This window comes from Chiloscyllium punctatum, chromosome 39 (assembly GCF_047496795.1).
Source record: "Chiloscyllium punctatum isolate Juve2018m chromosome 39, sChiPun1.3, whole genome shotgun sequence".
Classification (NCBI taxonomy): Eukaryota; Metazoa; Chordata; class Chondrichthyes; order Orectolobiformes; family Hemiscylliidae; genus Chiloscyllium; species Chiloscyllium punctatum.
The window spans coordinates 47,169,909-47,190,828 of NC_092777.1; the positions used below are offsets into that span (position 1 = coordinate 47,169,909).

The window sequence follows — 20,920 nt, forward strand, 5'->3', positions numbered from 1 at the left end:
TCTGTCTACTTCTGCTTTAAAAATATTTGAAAGCCTCATCAGTTCTGGAAGATTTGCAAAGACTAATGACCCTCTGTTGGAGGATTAAATTCCCTTTGTCAGTCTTAAATAGGTAATTCCTTATTTTTAAACTATGACCCTCAGTCAAGATTCTCCCATGAGAACAAACCTTTTCACATATACCCATGTCCTTCAAGATCTTATGTTTCACTCAAGTTGCCTCCTACTGTCCTTAACTAGGAAGGCTATGATCCTAGCCTGTCCCCATAGTGTTTGTCCATAAAGCCCAGGTCCACTCCCAGTGCACATGCAAACAGTATTTGAACTGCGCTCAACGGATTTGTCCTTCTTAAATAAGTTGACTAATATTGTACAGAGTACTCCAGATGTGATCTTGCCAATGCCCTGTGAAGCATAACTTTTCGTGTTGAATTTCCCTTCTAATAAATGATAACATGCTATTAGCTTTCCTCATTATTTGCTATACCTGCTTACTAATATGTGATTCATGTACTTGACTCAATTCCAGTGTATTTCAGAGCTTTGCAACATCTGTCCACGTACCACTCACCAGATCTCTCACCAACGTAGTTCATTTTTATTCTTGCTGTCAAAATAGTCAATTTCTTATTTCCCCCCATTATACAGCATTTGCTACGTCTATTCACTTAACCAATCTATATCCTTTTGCACCCTCCTTGTGCCCTCTTCAGAGCTTATTTTCTTCCCTATCATTGTGTAATCCACAAATTTAGCATCATACCTTCTTCCTAACATCCATTTTTTTATTCTTTATATAAATCATAAAAAGTGAAGGTCCCAGCATCCAGAATACCTAGATTTGGTCCCAGCAACGGTGACAGAACAGTGATTAAAGTTCCAAGTGAATGATATTTCTCTTAGATTGTAACTCCTAAGTGGTGGTGCACCCAGGCGTTATCTGCTGTTGTCTTCAAGAAGATGGTGGGTTTTGAAAGGTGCTCTTGAATGCGCATTGGTGAATTGCTGTGGTGGATCTTGTACATAGTGTAGACAGCTACCACTGAGTTGGTGGTATAGGGAATGAAAGTTGAAGCTGCTGGAAGGGATGCCAATCAAATCTGCTGCTTTGTCTGGATGTGTTGAGCTTCTTAATTGTTTTTGGGCATCCAGGTAAGTGGAGAGTTTTCCATCACACTTTTGATTAGCTCCTTGCAGATGCTGGACAAGGTTTAGGAGACAGGCAAGTTAGTTGCTGCAGAATTCCCAGTCTCTGACTTCAAATTCAAGTCTCAAATACTTACAGCCACAATATTTATATGATCAGTGGTAGCCTGCAAGATGTTAGTAATGGGGATTCAGCAATGGTAATGCTGAATCTTTTTGGGAGATGGTTTGATCTTCCTTTATTTGCACTCAACTGCTTTCTGATATGCAGTTAAAAAGCACTTTTATTAATTGGCAGTATTTTAGATTTGAATTTTGGATACCACTCATCTGCTTAGCGTAATAAGGCCTATTCTGCCAACAAATTTTGTAGGTCCACCATAAACCAATATTGTGAAATTGGCAGCAGAAAGTAGTTGGTGTAAAAATTCCTTTACTGACCTCTCAAATTCCAAATGGAAACATCAGGATTAAAGTGTCTGGCAGTGTTTCTTTGTGGGTCAGTGAAGCTCTTACCATTACTTTTAATTGCTGAGAGTTGTAATTGACACATGCTTTCTTGTCATTACACAGGTTGTTCTTAAATAAATTGGAAATCCTTTGATTAAGTGGATGTTGTCCTCATTCTCAGATTCTCTTATTTAAATATTGCAAGAAATTATGAAACTTTATATGTACAGATTCAAATAAAACAAGTGACAACTGAAATTGACATTCCTGCATGAATTTTTACAAGCGTGATTCCAAGTAAAAGTAATACAAGTAAAGATTTTACCTATTGCTTCTCTTTTCCCCAAAATAATATAATGGTTCTTAACTGCTTTTAAAGTAACTGTTATGAACTGTTAGGTTTGATACTGTGAGGCTAGTGTTGCCAGTGTACTACTACTCCCTGAGTGCATGAATGCATTTGTACACTTCTTCACCTTGCTGTCATCTTTCTCAGAGTACAAGGTTTGTTGATCAAAGTTAATTAGAAGGATGGCATGGTCAACCATGGATTGTCTGTGGTTCTTTGTACAGAAATATTCTGTTACAATCAGTTCTTTTTAAAAAAAAAAATAAAACTAGTGTAGCTGCTTTTAACAAAAACCTGGTTCGTCAGCTGAAGGTATGAGATGCCTGAAGATTCCTAGTTTTTCCAAAAACCTTATCTGTTTTATGCATTCATGTGAGCTACATTCACTGAACAGGGACAATAGTATGCCATAAAATATAGTACTCAATTTATCACTCTAAGATGTACATTGGAATTTTTAATGTTTGTTATCTTGAGATATTCAGTGCATTGATGTAGTTATTAGTTTCTGTTTAAAACTGAATCATGTGGACTCAGTATTAATCAGTTCTGATTTCTTCTTTAGGAATATCTTCCAACACAACAGGACATTCTACTAGCACGAAGACCTACAAAGGGAATACATGAATACGACTTTGAAATAAAAAATGTGCCCTTCAAGATGGTAGATGTGGGAGGACAAAGGTCAGAACGAAGGCGTTGGTTTGAATGCTTTGATGGGGTGACGTCCATTCTGTTCTTGGTGTCTTCAAGTGAGTTTGACCAGGTGCTTATGGAGGACCGGCAGACTAATCGCCTGAGTGAGTCCCTAAACATCTTTGAAACAATAGTCAACAACAGGGTCTTTAGCAATGTCTCCATAATTCTTTTCCTTAACAAGACGGACTTGTTGGAGGAGAAGGTCAAAACTGTTAGCATCAAGGACTACTTTCCTCAATATGAAGGAAACCCCCATGAGCTCTCCGATGTCCAGCAGTTCCTGGTGCAGTGCTTTCGTGACAAACGTCGAGATCAGCAGCACAAACCACTCTACCATCACTTCACCACCGCCATTAATACCGAAAACATTCGTCTTGTCTTCCGTGATGTCAAGGACACTATCCTCCACGATAACCTTAAGCAGCTCATGCTCCAGTGACATCCAATTACTTGTCACTTCTAGTGTCTGGCACTGACAGCAGCTTACACCAGAGTGATTAAGGTTACAGTTGCTTCAAAAACTTATGGCAGCTGCTGTAAACTGCTCAACTGAAGAATGCCAAATTTATTTTTCAGACCTGATCTTTCAATTGCTTTTGTCCCAGTTGAGTGTTGCTGAGGGTATTCTAATCAAGTGTACTCTTAGACAACCTGACAAGGTTTATGATTTTGTTTCTTCAAAAATGAAGATATGTGAAACATTGCCAGATAGTGCAAAGCTGTGGTGTTGAATGTGGAAATTGTCTTGTTAATATCTGCTCTCTGCCTCTTTCTCTTTCTCCCTGACCCCCAAACAAAAGGGCTGTTACAAAGCAAAGTGATTATTTATTCCAAAAAAAAAATTGTGTGTGTTACAGAAGCAGGTTAATGACGTTTTGTTCATGAAGAATCCATTTGGGAGTGAAATTTGCTGTTGTTGCATTCAAATGGTTTTCATGACTTCTCAAAAATGTTTAAAATTTTGCTATTCGGCCGATTATTGATAAGTGCATCAAAGAATGGTGCATTTGTAACCTATAGAAATGTGAAGCAGTCACAATTTGCCTAAGTTAGGGTTGTGAATATTGGATTTAGTATTTGAAACCACTCCCAAATGGAGGTTTTGCAAAACTCATACGGTATTTATGTAACATTTGCGATGTTTACATATATTTTGTCAAAATTGTACAGAAATGCCAAATTTTACAGAATTGCTTCAATTATTTTGGAGTCTGGGCCGAGTGTAAAATACACTTTTGATTGAATGGCACAGGTACAAATACCTTATCACCTGTCAAATCTGAGTAAACCAATACTCTGAATTGTTATACAGTACGACTATAAGCTTACTAAATATTGTGTTCGTTGGCCACTTAATGAAAAATTTTGACTTCATTTAGATGTCTATTAAAGCATGATTTGCAGCTTCAGCACAAGCACCACTAAACTAATATTGAGGAATGAGGGCTATTTTATAATTGAATCCAGGAGTTTTTTTTCAATGCAATTTATAGTTGAAGAATTTTTCTTGGTATTGAAGCATTTGATATTACTCTATGGCTGAAATAATCCTGCTGTTTATTTAAAATATTAATGACATGATTCCTAAATTTGTGATGCAATTTATGATTGATTTTTTTTGAAAATGAGATATAGAAAATTGGTTTTCACTTTATAAACAGTTGTAACTTCAAAATACATTATTTTGCAGTGTAAATCATGGATAAACCAGTTTTTAAACAGTTGAACTTTTTTAATTTGTCCTATTTGAATTTAGAGCTTAGAATTCACTAATTTATCTGCAAACCTCTTTTCTGTTGGTCAGTAATTACTAACAGAAGCCTTATTAAATCTTTCACACTTGCCAAAATGCAAAAACATTCTCTTTTTTTGAATACTACTTTTTACAAGTTAGTATTAATAGTTGCCATGCATATGTAGTGATGAATTGCTTAAAAACCTTTGAATAATTTTATAAATTTACAAATTTTGTTACAATGTTCTTTATGCCATATTTAATATTGGTATTTTTACAGACTTCATAATGAATAATATTTGATTCATGTCACTGTGGCAGGTACAGATCTCTGAAGTCAGATCCACCCAGATTGTGTCATTGTGAAGACTAGCCATAACTGAGTTAAATAGAACTTCAGAATGTGAAGTTAAAACAGGAAATTCATGGAACTACACAGCAAGTCAGGCAATATCTGCAGTCAACATTTTAAATTGATAGCCTTTGTAATGAAAAGTCATTACTGTAAACCAAAATATATAACTATTTTTTTCGCCACAATAACTGCTGAGTATTTCCAGAAAGTTTATTTTTAATTCAGATATCCAACATGAGCAGCAGTTGTGTTTTTTGCATCAGAATTTGGAGCGAGCTGAATCATTTTAGTTGTCAAGCTGTATGATGAGAAGCAAAGAGAAAACTTGTTGATTTGCTGGATGTCAGACCCTAACTTAACTTCCTAAAATATTCCCTTTTTTTTGTTGGGGGGTGGAGGGAAGAATCCTTTGGAATTAATTTGTCTGTTAACAAAAAAATATACACAAACTGAAGACAATTTATTCTTGGTCTTCTTGAACTTTGCAACTGCTTCCAAGCCTCGATCAAGATAGAAGTAGCTCAATATTTACAAAATTTTGTTAAACAATTTGTTCATTAAAAAAGCAATATATTCCAATTAATGCTCTAAGTGACGGTTTACAGTGAAGAGAATATTTTAGAATGTCTAGATCCTGGAGGGAATGTTGCTTTATTTCTATTTTGAAGTATTTTTTTGCGGCACACTCCATAGACCTTAATGCAATGTACTGTGAAGTATTAGGTGGTTGAGACTGGAGTAACTGTACCACGGTCATCAAACTGCATTTTATGATATTGTGCTAAAACTTACTGTGCCTACTATGCAGTAACTTCAAATAATTTTTAATCAACCTATTTGGACACACATCTTGTGCAAATTGGACTTGAACCTGGTTGACAAGAATGCAAGAGCCTTAATTTTCCATTAATTATTGCAAATGTATGGAAGGAGACTATAGTGTTTTATCTGTCTGGTCTTAAGGCCTCATAAAATAGCCACATTTGTGCCATTAACCAAATGCATTAATCCTTAAATTGAACAGATAATAAGTATTAAAATACTGAATTTGCTGTAGCTTTTCTGAAGAATCTAGTGTTATGTATGTTCTTTCATAATCTACTTTCCTTTTCATTTCACCTTTTTGAAGGCTCATATTGGGCCAGTTTCTCTGATATTTACTCCCAGTGACCACTTTTTTGTTTGTGAACCTGAAGAAAAAAGTACACAGTGCAATGCCTTAGTACCTGAGCTAGATATTCTTCTCACATCCTCATGTACGCTTACACCAGTGTTCCAAGTTTACATTGAGGTACTGAAGGGTTGGGATCCAATCCATTTGTATCTTTCATGATGTTTCCCTACCTTTTTGTGGGATGTCATGTTCAATTGTAGCATCTTCCATTAAGATTACCTACTCAGGATTCTGAACACTGTGGAAAAACAACTTGTTATGCTGGTGCTACCCATTGTTGAGGCCAGCAACAATAATTTGACTGTCAAAATATTTACTGTCCTCAGTAAGCAAGTATCATTTGTTCATTTTGAGAGACATTGTACAGAGAGATACTTAATGTCCTTCAATATTTTTCTGTTCTTTGGGTTGCAAAATGTTTGAAGATGAACTTGTAGTCACAAGTTTGTAAAAGATTTTCCTTCTAAGTAGAATTAATAATTTGTATACGAAACTAAGCTTTATCTCCTAAAGGCCAGTGTAGTAGTTATCATGTGCAGTTCATTTCACTGCATTACTGTCTCGTGCTGCCATGCTAAACCATGTGAGAATTACAAAAAGATTCGTCCAACTCTGCACAAATAACTTAGTTGGCAGTTCAGTTTCAGTCAAAAAAACCCACTGTGCTCCTTCATTTTTGTAATATGATCCAAATTGCAACAACTGGTTCTAGTAAAGCCAATGTGGTAGCAGTAGCTGGTGCCAGTTAGCAATTGCTTAATGTGTTGAATGGAATCATGACACTCAAATTTCCCTATTTTTCTGTTTGCAAACCTGCAAGTGCTTCAACTAATGACATCTAATTTAATACAGAAGTGGAAAATCTTCCTGGTGGAATTTTGAGTTTCACATCCAACATATTCTGTTTGCTTGTTTGTTCCGCAGGTAGTCTGCCAGAAATTGAGGATTAAAACCAGTCACCCCTTGCATACCAATTTACATTTTCTATTGTCTATTGTTTTTCTCACAAGTCCACCATTTTCTTCAATGAAGCCTCTGAATTCATTCCTGCATCCTCACTTTGCAGAATAGATGTTTAGTTCCACATTCTTATGAAACTGTAGCCGAGTTTAACTTGTTTGAAAATAAGAGTATTTCGAATTTTTGATGTTTAATTTGCTGTACTTTGAAAAGATTTCAGAGTCTCCTCTGGTCACAACAATCCTTTTGAGCCCTTTAAATATTTCAAGCATTTTCTATAGGTTCCCTTTGAATTGTTATTACTTATTTATTTTATGACTTTCAAGATCACTTTAATTTGATGAGTCATTAAGTTTATAGCTCTAAAGTGATTGTGCTGTAAAGTGATTGTGCTCCATTGCTTCAGTTTTATTGGCTAATTTAAGTGTCTCAAGTCATTTGGAATGTATCTTTTGGCATGTTTGATCAAAGATTTTTGTTAACACCTTATATTTCTGTTTATCCAATGGCTTTTGTATGTTCTGTTATTAATTCACTGTCTGGAACTTTTGTTGTACTCATCAATTTCCAAACATTCTTTCCCTTTGTCACAATGTTTGGTACTTTATTTGTCTCTAAACCCCATTAATTTGGATCATAAATTGACTTGTGTACATCCTGACCTTATTTCTTCCTACATAACCCACTCAAATAATATTTTACCATCGTTGTCTTTCATGTATCTTGCCCTCATAATCTAGTCAAACCATTTCTCTTTAGTCAGTTGACAGGTGTTTTTTTTTCAGTTTCATCATACTCTGGTATATTCTTTCCCTTTCTATTTCAATTCTGTTTCTATTCTTTTACTCATCTCTCATTTGTCACCTCCTTGTGTCATTTTCTTTACTATTCTAGCAATACTTTCTTTATGCCCATGCTTTTCCATTTGATTTCTTGTTCTGAGTCATCTGTCTGTTCTGTTTCTGATCAGGTACTGATGGTAAACAAGTGAATGTTGTTAATTGTTTTGCCAAATTTACGTTTATCTTGCCTGAGCCTAATTTCCACATTTCTATGTAGACTTGCTTCACTGTCATTTTAAAGAATTCAAAAGAACTTTAGGGAGTGTTCTTTCTTATTTGGCTTATTTTTATAGGTCCCAATTGTGTTTGCATGAAATATTGAATGAAATGCACTTTTCAGTAAACCTAAGAGGTTAGAAAACAATTTTTTCATTTTAATATACCAATATGTTATTTCTATAAACCACAGCAATCTTAAACCTAAAATCTAATCATGATTAGAATTATTTTCAAAAGGTTGTTACTATTTCCACAAAAAAACCCAAAATACTGGAAATATTTGGTAGGTCAGATTATTTGTGGAGCAAGAAACCGAGCTAGTGTTGCAGGTCAGTTCCCTTAAGTTCCATATGTCTGCCTGCCAAGTATTTCCAGCATTTTCTGCTTTTATTTCTGATTGTCAGAATCTGCAGTATTTTGTTTTTGTACTATGTACCAGGACTGGGTTCAACTAACAAGAACAGTTGCTTGCTATATGATGTAATGCCTTTTTCTTTTTGCATTATTTAAAATCAAACTTTGTATTTTCTATCTTTAGTGGTGCCGTGCCAATATCTTCCAAAGTATTGCAAAAGTACTGTTTCCATTTTCATATGCTGGCAATAGCAGATGGACCTCTTATGTATCAGTAATATTTGGGAAGTTGTGTGTACACAAATTGGTGTCTATCAGTTAGTAATGAAACACCTCAGTACCAGCTTTAGCAGTGTTGTATTTATACTGCACGGGTTCTATCAGTGAAAATTTGTTGAGTGAAACAGTGAACACATTGTGGTATCTGCAACTCATAACTACTGTAATATAGTTAGGTTACAATTATATTTTAAACTTACTTTGTCAAGGACTATATCATAGATTTTACTTCATGTATAGAGATGCTGTATTAGGTCGTTTGGGCTATAATAATACAAATATTAACATAGAAATGTTGCACCTTGGCAAGGACAAAACAAACTGACGACTTAAAGTTTTATTTCATAAATCACAACACCTGAATGGAAAATGATATCGGTAGCTAACTTTGCATACAGAATCCTTTTGTGCATTGTAAGAGCAGGTGTATCTACAAACTAAATGTCACAAAAATTATTTTCCCTTCAGTGTATATGAAGTACAACAGAACATTGAGCTATAAATATCTGTTTACCATACCCTGACATAACAAATCTATTGTATGAGTTCATACATTATAATGTTTCTTTGGAGTGGAATTCTGATATACAAGTGACAGCATATGAATATGCTTATAAATGTTGGTTTGCAGGTTAATGTATAAATCTGAGCTATGAAGTTACTGAAACTTGTGCACTGCTCAATTTTTTACTTGTTTTTAATTCAGTGGGATGATATTCTGTTGGTCTGCAGGATTTTGTTTCACTTTTCTCTATAGATATTTCTCTTGAAAGTTCTGACTTTTGCTGAGGTACTATTTTGTGGATGCCAATAGCCTTCCAGTACCAGGCCTTTATAATCATGTGTAAGCATACATGTGTTGCAGGCTGTTCTGTGGATGCATCATGGCCAAATTAGACGTCTTCTGCAGATGTGATTCCAGAGTTGTGATCACTTAGTTTGTAAAATTCATGCAAAAATTAATTGAAGATGATCAGGAAAATCTTAATCTATTTAATTAGCATTCCTGTCTTTTTCTGCACTGAGCTTGGTCAGAAGATTTTTAAAAATTGAGAAAATTGCAAAACAAGATCTTAATACTTAAAGGGCTTAGTGTTTACCCCCTGTCTTTGCTTCTCCATTCACCAACCCCAACTCCCTGACAGACACAAGCTGGTTATGTTTCTTTTAAATTAAAACATAGATACTAGAAATACCCAGCAGGTCAAACAGCTCATTTGAAAACAGGAACAGTTAATATTTTAAGGTCAGTAATCTTTTGTTTGAAACTTCTGAGAAGTTGTCATCAAGCTGAAACTTTTGCTGTCTGTGTGTGCTGCCTGACTTGATGTTTCAAGTGTTTGTATTTTATTTCAAGTTTCTAGAATCATATTTTGTTTTGTGATGTAAATGCTGGATGCCTCATTTTTGCTTAGTAGCCATTTTCATTTGTTAATTTGAATAGGCTCACCAACCATGACCTCATCACGCAGCTAATACCCATTCCTGTCATTACCTGGTGTGCAATTTTCAGCAAAAGTTATACATTCATCAATTGTGAATTTTTTGGAAATTTTATTCTTTGTTTCTTTTAACCCAATTATAATATTTCCCAACTGAGATCAAATACATTGACACAAAGTAGGAATGAAACCTAGGACCTTGAATATCTGATTTGGTGTTCCATCAAATGGTGCCTTTATTCAGGACTTGAAAAGGGAGGTTCCTCCAGTCTTAAATTGCTTGTATATTGCCAAATCCCCCAAAATAATGTTGTGCCCCTTCATAGATCAAAAACTACTTGATTCTAAATATTTTTAAGATGGTAACATTTGAAATAGCCAGGAAAGAAACAGACATCTATGTTGACAAAATGATGAGATAATCAAAGTTTTGACTTTTTTTTAGTTTAGCTCTTTAAAAAAACACTTATTTGGCTACAGGTATTTCTGTTTCAGTTCTTCATTCCCATGTTTGGCAACTTTCCCCAATTTTAAAAATATTTTGCATTCTTTTTAATTCGTACTGTCTTCCATTAGTATCTCTGAATCATCACTAATGCAGTATTCAATTAAAATTTGGTATGAGTTAATTTGATTTATCATGAAACAAGATGTGTAAGATCAAGTGATTTACATGATATTTTTCACTTGATATTACGATTGGTCTATCAGCCGTGGTGCATCTTGACAGAAAGATACTGCAAGAAGAATTCATGGGCTTTCTGTATATTTTGATGTGTGCCGACATGGTCATATTGCTTGTGTATAAAATTTAAAATAAATTTTAAATTAAAATTGATTAAATTTTTAAACGCATGCACATTTCTTTACAGCTACGTACAATGTATTCCATTAACCTTGTTAAATCCTTGTCTATCCCTTAATTTCAGTGGCATTACTTGAAAATATTTTGAGCAATAGCGTTGCATTTGTGGAAAATCAGCTGTCAGAACACATTAATTCAACAGTCATGGTTTCAAAGCAGCAAAACTGGTTAAATAGTGCTTTAGCTAAAAGTATAATTTTAACTATTCACTTAAAATAGTATAATTGTGTAGGAAAATTGTGGTTACTTATTAATATCTTCATGGATTTGGGGAATTGGACTGAATCCTTTACATCATTTGCCTTTACTTTGTTGTATATTTTCTTTTGTTCAGAAATGGCAGTAAATTATTCAGATTGGAAAGCTGAAAGTAACTTCTTGTTTTGGTTTAATGCTTTAGTTACTAATAGTGATGCTCTTCCCATTATACTGTATTTGTATATTGCTCTGTACATACAATGCAGAAAGTTTGTCTTTGCAGCCAATAATGCCTTGTATAAATTTACTGACGTGTATTAAACACATTTACAACTTATGATCGTCTTTTGTAACTTTGTATGGGTGAATGTTGGATGCTTTTCACAGCATAAATCTATGTAAGTTGTATTGGATGTAAATGTCAACATGGAGAAAAGGGAGGTCCTTCATGTATTGGTTGAGTATTATTATCAGTGGAAACCATGTTGAGTTCAAACTGAGATCATTAGCTCTAATTCTGACTGAGCTTTTCCTTTGACGTGAATAGGAAGTTTTTGTTGATTGGTAGCAAAGAGTCATGGATAATTAAGTGTTAAGGCCCTTTGTTAACCTATGCATCCGGGACACTACTTGACATCCAACAGCTTTGCCATCATTAGATTCCTTCCATTAATATTTTGGCATCTCTAGTGACAACATTCCAGTGACATCAAAAGTGGGTAACAGGCAGAAATTTTTCACCGGTGACTTTTGATGCCTGACTCACCAAAACCTTTTAATTTTCTACAAGATGCAAATAAGAGTGATGGAATATTCTACAATGCTTGACACTATCCTGGCTGAAGCGTTCTTCATTGCTTCCCAATCCAACATCTTAAACATTCACTCACTCCACCATCAATTCAGACATGACTGTGGTGTTTTATCATCTACAAGATGCAATTCAGTAATCTACCAACCTTTTATATGATCTCTCGAAGGCTGCAACATCCACTATGTAGAAAGACAGATGTAGAGAATGTTTTGGAACTCTGTGATCAATCTTTGATTTTCTCTGATGATTTCCCATCAAATTCTACATTCTGTATTTCAATTCCTTCTTTGTCACCACCTTAACATTTCAGGAACTCTTTTCCTAACAGCATTGGGAGTTTTCACACTGACTGCAGTGCTTCAAGTGGCTTACCACCACCTCAAAGGCAGTAAGGTTGGGCACTTGGCAATGCCAGTGGTGTGTACATTTGGTGAATGAATTTATAAACAAAACTCCTTGTAATTTGAGATGTAATCAGGCTGGGCATCATTTAAAAATGTAGCCAAATTATGTTGAATTTCTGAATCTGGCAGTAAGTTACAAACAGTCATACAGTCCAGGTTAAACTTATTCAGTAGTGTTAGGATTCCTCTGATATTATTATTGCTCAATTCAGATCCCAAACAAAAACCTGGCTTAAGATTTTTTTTATTTAACAAGCGGTCTTTCACAGAAATATAAGCACTCAATGCTGCAGCTCTGCTTTTAATACCAAAAAGTATATTATGCAAAAGAAAGGAAAATATAATTTTAAAGATTTTGAAAAGTAAAAATACAAATCCTTTCTATCCCAACAGCTTCCCTTTTAAATACCCAACCTTCAGAGAGAACTCCCTTCTGTATTATGTCTATAAGTTTGACTTAACTGTTTTCAATTCTTAGCCTTGAGAGTTTGATAGTGTCTTTGTTATGTTGTCACACAATTGAGCTGAAACTTTAAATTTGAATAATCTCTTTGGGATTCTAAGCAAACCAAACCAATGAGCCAAAGGGTGGCAGATGCAGTTTAATTTAGATTAATGTGAGGTGTTGCATTTTGGAAAAGTATGGCAGGGCAGGACTTTTACATTTAATGGTAAGGCCCTAGAAGTGTTGTCAGAGAAACCTAGGAGTACAGGCGCATAGTTCTTTGAAAGTGGAGTCACAGGTAGACAAGGTGGTGAAGAAGGCATGTGGCACACTTACCAATAAAGGAAAGTGCATTGAGTATAGGAGTTCGGATGTAATGTTGCAGATATACAGGATATTGGTTAGGCTAATTTTAGAATACAGCATTCAATTCTGGTCTCCCTACTTCAGGAAAGATGTGAAAGTTGAGGGTTCAAAGAAGATTTACAAGGGTGCCATCAGGATGTGGAGCGTTTGAGCTGTAGGGAGAGGCTCAATAGACTGGGGCTTTTTAACCTGGAGGGCAGAGGCTGGGGTTTATAAAATTGAGGGTCATGGATAGGGTGAATAGCCAAGGTCTTTTTCTCAGCGTAGGGGAGTCCAAAACTAGAGGGCATAGTTTTAAGGTGGGAGGGGAAAGATTTTAAAGGGACCTGGGGGCCAACTTTTTCCATGCGTGGTGAATGTATGGAATGAGCTGCCACAAAAAGCAGTGGAGGCTGATACAATTACAGCATTTAACAGGAATCTGGATGGGTACATGAATAGGAATGGTTTAGAGCACTATGGGCCAAATGCTGGCAAATGGGTCTAGATCAGTTTAGGATATCTGGTTGGCATAGATGAATTAGATCAAAGGGTCTGTTTCCGTACTGTATAACTCTTGTGACTGTAACTTCTGGCCTGGAAATTTAAAACTGAACTTTATACTGAGGTAACCTATTTCCTAACTTTTATGAACTAGCCCACTTCTCTGGGAGAAACCATTTCACGCACCAAACTTCAGCCAGGATTTCTGTGAACTGAAAACAAAAGGTTTCTGAGGAAGGCTCAGTTGAATCAAAATGTTATCTCTGATTTCTCTCCACAGATACTCCCAGGCCTTCTGAGCTTTGCCAACAATTTGTTTTTGTTTCAGTCTGTACTGATGTCAACTGAGTGAACAGCTTGCTAACTTTCCCTATCAGCTCAATGAGCTGAATGGCCTAATTCTACTCCCCTTTCATAGTCTATCTATCTTGCATTCGAGAGAGATTGTTCACCAAGCCAATGGAGAAATGTTGACTTCTATTGACAAGTACACTCCTATAAACGCTCGTATATGAGAGCCAAGAAGGAAAGAAACTGCAAGCTGTAATAAGAATCCAAACATTTTTTGTACTGGGAAGAATATGTATATAATATTCCATCAGCCTCCACATACTAAAAAGTGATTAATTGCTCTTTTATTGATTACTTTCATGACAAAATCTGCAGCTGTAAACAAACTATAAAATGTGTAAATGATCCTTGAATAGAATGAGTGCAATCAATATGAGAGATTCTCCTGCCAAGTATTCACAAGCAAAGTCTTCAACATCATGCCCTCCCCAGAGAGAACATGTGCAAAACTGTGGCCAATTTCCTTGCAATAGCATAAAATTGAATTGTTTGCCCAGCATGTAATATTCTATTATGCAATATTATTTATTATAGATGTTCTCTGTTCACATATGAAATGCCTGAACATTTTTTTCTATTAAAATATAGGATCTCAATAGGAAACATTGAAAGCACGTTTGTCATGCTGCAGGAACCTTTATTTTGCAACCCAAGATTTTTTTCCCTCAGTCCACAAAACATTTTAGTACTTTTTTTTGCATGATTAATGCTGGTTTTAGTGAGATACAAATTCATTTGGTCTTTATGTTTGGACCCATTGACAGGAGAGACATGTCAAACTGATATATTGTACAGCATGAAGTAAAATAAAAAGCTTGGTAAAAGATAGAGGGGAACACTTAATCAACTATGGTATTAGGCAATAGTTAGAGATGACTGGTTCAGGATGTCAGAATGTAAAATCAGGTTAAGTTGAGAAGAGGAATAGCAGAGGAAATAAGTCACGAGTAGGAGTGGTCTAAAGTAACCTCTTTACAGTAACCACAATGTGGGGACAAAGTGTATAAGAAATATTTTGTGCTTGCATAAAGTGGCAATAATTATAGGTGACTTTCATGTACATATTAACTGGAAAAACCAAATTTCTAGCCATAGCCAATATAGGAGTTTATAGAATGTTTGAGTGTTTCTTAAAGCACTGTTTTGGAACTGACCAGACAGCAGGTCATATTAGACTTGGTATTGTGCAATGTAACAGCATTAATCAGTTACATCAGAATTAAGACACTCCCAGGTAGCAGCAACCACGTTATGTATTTTATATTCTGTTTTAAAGTGAGAAAATGGGATCCATGACTGGTATTTTAAACACAAGCAAGGTCACCTGTGTGAGAATGAAATCTTAGCTGAATCAGCATACAAGGATTAGGCATCGATCAATACAAGAAGTGGCAAACATTTAAGGAGATGTTCCGAGGAGGACTCTTTATCTGAGGTGAACTATGGAAGGAAATGCATATAATTGTGCAAAGTTGAGTGGTAGGTGAGATGATTAATCATAACATAAATAATGGCAGAGAATGACTACGATGTTAATTAGGAAGAAGAAATCAAGAATCTAGCAAATAATGTAAAAATGGAGAGTAAGGGTTTCTACTACTTAACACTATATCTGAAAAGGGAAAGACTAAAATTGTGTTGGTTCTCTATAGAGAGTGTGAGGAATTAATAGATAATAAAGAAATGGCAGGTGAAGTTAATAGATTCTTTATTCACTGTAAAGGACATAAAATCATTTGAGTAATAGTTGTGAATCGACAAATGGAAAGCAGAGAGAAAATTAGCAAAATTATAATTGTGTGGAAAGTGGTAGTAAGCAAACTGCTGTAGCTGTCACTGACCAGTTCAAATAGACTTCATACGGTGGCCTTAAAAAAAAAGGTTCCTAATAAGATAATAAATGAATTGGTGTTAATATTCCAAGATGCCCTAAATTCAGGAGGGGTTTTATCGATCTGGAAAGTAACAAATATTGGAGAAAGGAGGATGTCAGAAAACAAGAAACTCTAAGCCAGTTAGTTTGATCCCACAGGTTCTCCGCGACATACATCAATTGTTGAAAATTTATAGCATACTTAGAAAAACTCAAGGTAATTGGGAAGAGTCAGCATGGTATCGTAAATGTCAGATCATGTTTAACCAATTTATCACATCAAGGATTGTCAATTATGTGCTTTGAATAAAGGGTAGATGTGTTTTACTTTCCAGAAAATATTTGAAGAAGTGTCATATTAAATCTTATTGCAGAAAATTAAAAGCTCATGGTGTGGGGGGTAATATTAGCATGGACAGAAGATTGGCTGGCAGAAAACAAATCATGCAAAATTGTTCCTTGTCTGATTTGCAGATGTGATGATTGGAGTCCAACAAGGGCCTTAACATTTTAGAATTTACATCAATGACTTAGATGAGAGCAATGGCATGGTAACTAAATTCATAGACAACACCAAGGTAGGCAGGAAAGTGTTGTAAAGAAGGCATAACGAAGTTTCAGAGATAGTTGACTGAGTAGGCAAAAATTTGGCTGATGCATTGTAATATTAGAAAATGTGAAGTTTTTGCCTTTGGCAGGAAGCATTAAAAAAAGTATTACTTAAAAGGAGCACAGAGAAATTTAGGCTTTCTGACATGAGACATAGGAAGGTAGTATCCAGGTACAGCACATAATCAAGAAGGCTAATGGAATTGCAGGATGAACGGAACACAAAAGTAAAGATGTTATGCTTCAGTTATACAGGAAACTAGTGAGATCACATCTCAAATACTGTATATGATTTTGGTCACCCTACTTAAGGAGGAGTGTAAATATACTGGTGGAAGTCCAGATGAAGTTTACCATACTATTACCTGGAATGTCTTTTATGAAGTGTTTGGACAGGCTGGCTTGGTTCCATTGGAGTTTAGAAAAGTGATAAGTGACATGTTCCACAGAAAAACCAATATAGAGCACAATGAGAGTTAGAAAATGAGGTCTGTGTAACAAGGGCAATACAGTAATTATTGGGGATTTCAATCCACATATAGACTGGCTAAACACAATTAGCACTGTTGCTGTGCTCGATGCATTGTTTTAGATCCAATATGGTGCAATAATAAAGGGTCATTAAAGTCTCATTGTAAAGGAACCTCAAGAGTAAACATGATAGAATCTTGTATTAAGTTTGAAAGTGATATAGTTCACTCTGAAACTAGGATCTTAAAACTAAACAAAGCAACTTACAAAGGTATAATGGGCAAATTGACTGATAGTTTAGGAAACTATATTAAAAAGGCATGGCTGTAGACTAGCGAGCGTTTAAAGAAATCATACATGGTTTCCATCAAATTTACATTCCTTTGAGATACAGAAGCCCAGGTAGACAGTATTCAACCATGGCTCATGAGAAGTTAAAGCTTATTAGATCAAAGAAAGAGGCTTATAAAATTGTTCTAAAAAGTAATAAATCTGGGGGTTGGGAACATGCCTAGAATTCAGCATAGAAAGGCCAAGAAATTGATAAAGAATGAGAAAACAAAATAGAAAAGTAAGCTGGTGAGAAATATAAAAGCAGACATCAATAGCTTCTATAGGGATATGAAAAGAAAAAGTGGTAAAGGCACATGTGGATGAATTTAGAAAGAGAGATCAGGAAATGACAGAAAACCTCACTAAATATGTGCTGGGCTTTGACATGAAGATAGAAGAAAGCTCCCGGGAATACAATAAGAGCCAAGACACTAGCAAAAACATACTGAAAAATGTTTGTATTAGTTAAAAATTAGTATGACAGTATTTATTGGGATTGCTAGTTGATAAATGCTCTGGATCTGACAATAAGAAATGCTATAATGACTGCTTTAATGTTCATTTTCTAAAACTCTATATATAGATTCTGGAGTGGTTGCTGCAAATTGTAGTGATTAGAACCAAGTAGACCTTATTGACTAGGAGTTCCTTTTATTGGAGTTGTTAATTGGGTCCAGTTAGGAAGCCTGGCTAACTAATATTAACAGGGAATAATATAAATGCTACTGCAGTATGGCAGTAGTGTAGAGGAAACAAAAGAAAACCAGGAGATTTGGGAATCTCCTCAATTCAGGAAAGAAAGTAAAAACAATATTAGCGAAGGATTTCGAGCCTCCTGAGTTCAGGGGACTGACTCCAAGATGACTGGGCACAAAACATAAGTAAACAAAGGGTGAATGTGTGACGGATTACCAGCCTCTGTGCAGTTATTTCACAAATGGTATTCATCACTTATAGAAGAAATGAGAGAGAAAACGGGGAACTACAAACCTGTTCGCTTGACATCAGTAATAGGAAATAATTCTATTATAAACAATGTCATAAGTGGACAATTAATGAAAGAGAAATCATATGAGATAAGTCAGTTGGGAATTTGAGAGGATGTAACCAGCAGGATAGATAAGGGGATACCAATGGATGCAATGTTTTGGATTTTCCAAAGGCTTTCAGAAAAGACCCACACAGGACACCTCAGCTGGCTGGACAGTTGGTTTGCAAAGGAGTGTGATGCCAACAGTGTGAGTTCAATTCTCATACTGGCAGAGGTTGCCATGAAGGATTCTTAACCTTTTCCTTTGCCTGAGATGTGGTGGCCCTCTGGTCGAATCACCACCAATCGTCTGTAATGAGAAAGCAGCCCTATGGTACAACTATGGCAATTTGATTCATTTGGCAACAAATTCAGGATATTTTTTTTTCGTGAGAAAATGGGAAATGTTGATGTCCAAAGGGCATGCAGCCTGGAAGATAACTTGTATGTTGGGCTATATTGCAAGAGGATTTGAATACTGGACTATGGAGGTCTGGCTTCAAATGTAGAGAACCTTGGTGAGACTGGTGAAGGAGTACCACAAAGGTTCACCAGGTAGATCTCTGGGATGGCAAGATTGTCCTCAAAGAAAGATGGAGAAAACTGGGCCTATAATCTCTAGAGTTTAGAAAATTTTTGGATGTTCTCACTTAAGCTTGCAAAATTCTTAACAAGATTCGACATAGTACTTAGAAAATAGAGCTGAAGAATGTGTCGCTGGAAAAGCGCAGCAGCTCAGGCAGCATCCCAGGAGCAGGAGAATCGACATTTTGGGCATAAGCCCTTCTTCTGGAATGAGGAGGATGTGCCAAGCAAGCTAAGATAAAAGGTAGGGAGCAGTTACACTGGCACCACCCCCCCCACTTTTTCCTCCGCTACATCGATGACTGTATCGGCACTATCTTGTGCTCCCACAAGGAGGTTGAACAGTTCATCCACTTTACTAACACCTTCCACCCTGACCTCAAATTTACCTGGACCATCTCAGACTCCTCCGTCCCCTTCCTAGACCTCTCCATTTCTATCTCGGGCAACTGACTCAACACGGACATTTACTATAAACCGACCGACTCCCACAGCTACCTAGATTACACCTCCTCCCACCTTGCCCCCTGTAAAAATGCCATCCCATATTCCCAATTCCTTTGCCTCCGCCGCATCTGCTCCCAGGAGGACCAATTCCAATACCGAACAACCCAGATGGCCTCCTTCTTCAAAGACCGCAATTTCCACTCAGACGTGGTTGACGATGCTCTCCACCGCATCTCCTCCACTTCCCGCTCCTCCACCCTTGAACCCCGCCCCTCCAATCGCCACCAGGACAGAACCCCACTGGTCCTCACCTATCACCCCACCAACCTTCAGATACATTGTATCATCCTTCGTCATTTCCGCCACCTCCTAACAGACCCCACCACCAAGGATATATTTCCCTCCCCTCCCCTATCAGCGTTCTGGAAAGATCACTCCCTCCGTGACTCCCTCGTCAGGTCCATAGTCCCCACCAACCCAACATCCACTTCCAGCACCTTCCCCTGCAACCGCAAGAAATGCAAAACTTGCACACCCACACCTCCCCCCTCACTTCCCTCCAAGGCCCCAAGGGATCCTTCCATATCTGCCACAAATTCACCTGCACCTCCACACACATCATTTACTGCATCCGCTGCACCCGATGTGGCCTCCTATACATTGGGGAGACAGGCCGCCTACTTGCAGAACGTTTCAGAGAACACCTCTGGGACACCCGCACTAACCAACCCAACCGCCCTGTGGCTGAACACTTTAACTCCCCCTCCCACTCCACCAAGGACATGCAGGTCCTTGGCCTCCTCCATCGCCAGACCTTGGCAACACGACGTCTGGAGGAAGAGCGCCTCATCTTCCACCTAGGAACCCTCCAACCACAAGGGATGAATGCAGATTTCTCCAGCTTTCTCATTTCCCCTCTTCCCCCCCCCCCCCCCCCCCATCTCAGTCCCAACCCTCGGACTCAGCACCACCTTCTTGACCTGCAATCTTCTTCCTGACCTCTCCGCGCCCACCCCCTCTCCAGCCTATCACCCTCACCTTAACGTCCTTCCACCTATCTCATTCCCAATGCCCCTCCCCAAAGTCCCTCCTCCCTACCTTTTATTTTAGCCTGCTTGGCACACCTTCCTCATTCCTGAAGAAGAGCTTATGCCCGAAATGTCGATTCTCCTGCTCCTGGGATGCTGCCTGACCTGCTGCGCTTTTCCAGCTCTGATCTCCAGCATCTGCAGTCCTCACTTTCTCCTACTTAGAAAATAGAACAGGACAGCACAGGAACAGGTCCTTTAGCCCATGATGTTTTGCCGTGAAGGAAGACTATTTCCCCTTGGGGAATTTAGAACGTCTTCTGAGATACATTTCAAAGTAAGAGGTAAGCAATTAGGACTGACATGAGGTTTTTTTTTAAACTCAGAAAAAGATCTATGGAATTCTCTACCCCATAGGGCTGTGGAAGCTCTCTTGTTGGGTATATTCAAGACAATGACTGATTACACTTCTAGATAGTAAATCTATCAAGGGATATCTGGGGATAAAGCAAAGAAAATGACAGTGACATCACAATTGTGAGAGTGAATGGAAGAGTTGTTTCTAGATGCCAAAAAGCCTAATTATGATCTCATTCTCTAGCACTGAGCATTCT

At 37.0% G+C, this 20,920-nt stretch overlaps 1 protein-coding gene across 1 annotated transcript in view; it reads left to right on the plus strand.

The window, feature by feature from the left end:
* LOC140464021 (guanine nucleotide-binding protein subunit alpha-13) overlaps window positions 1-11,404 on the plus strand; it is a 58,846-nt gene extending 47,442 nt beyond the window's left edge. Inside the window, exon 3 of the mRNA XM_072558625.1 lies at window positions 2,511-11,404. Within this exon, the coding sequence (XP_072414726.1) occupies window positions 2,511-3,083 (573 nt within the window). The 3' untranslated portion in view covers window positions 3,084-11,404. The remainder of the gene's footprint in view (window positions 1-2,510) is intronic.
* Window positions 11,405-20,920: the final 9,516 nt, after the last annotated feature.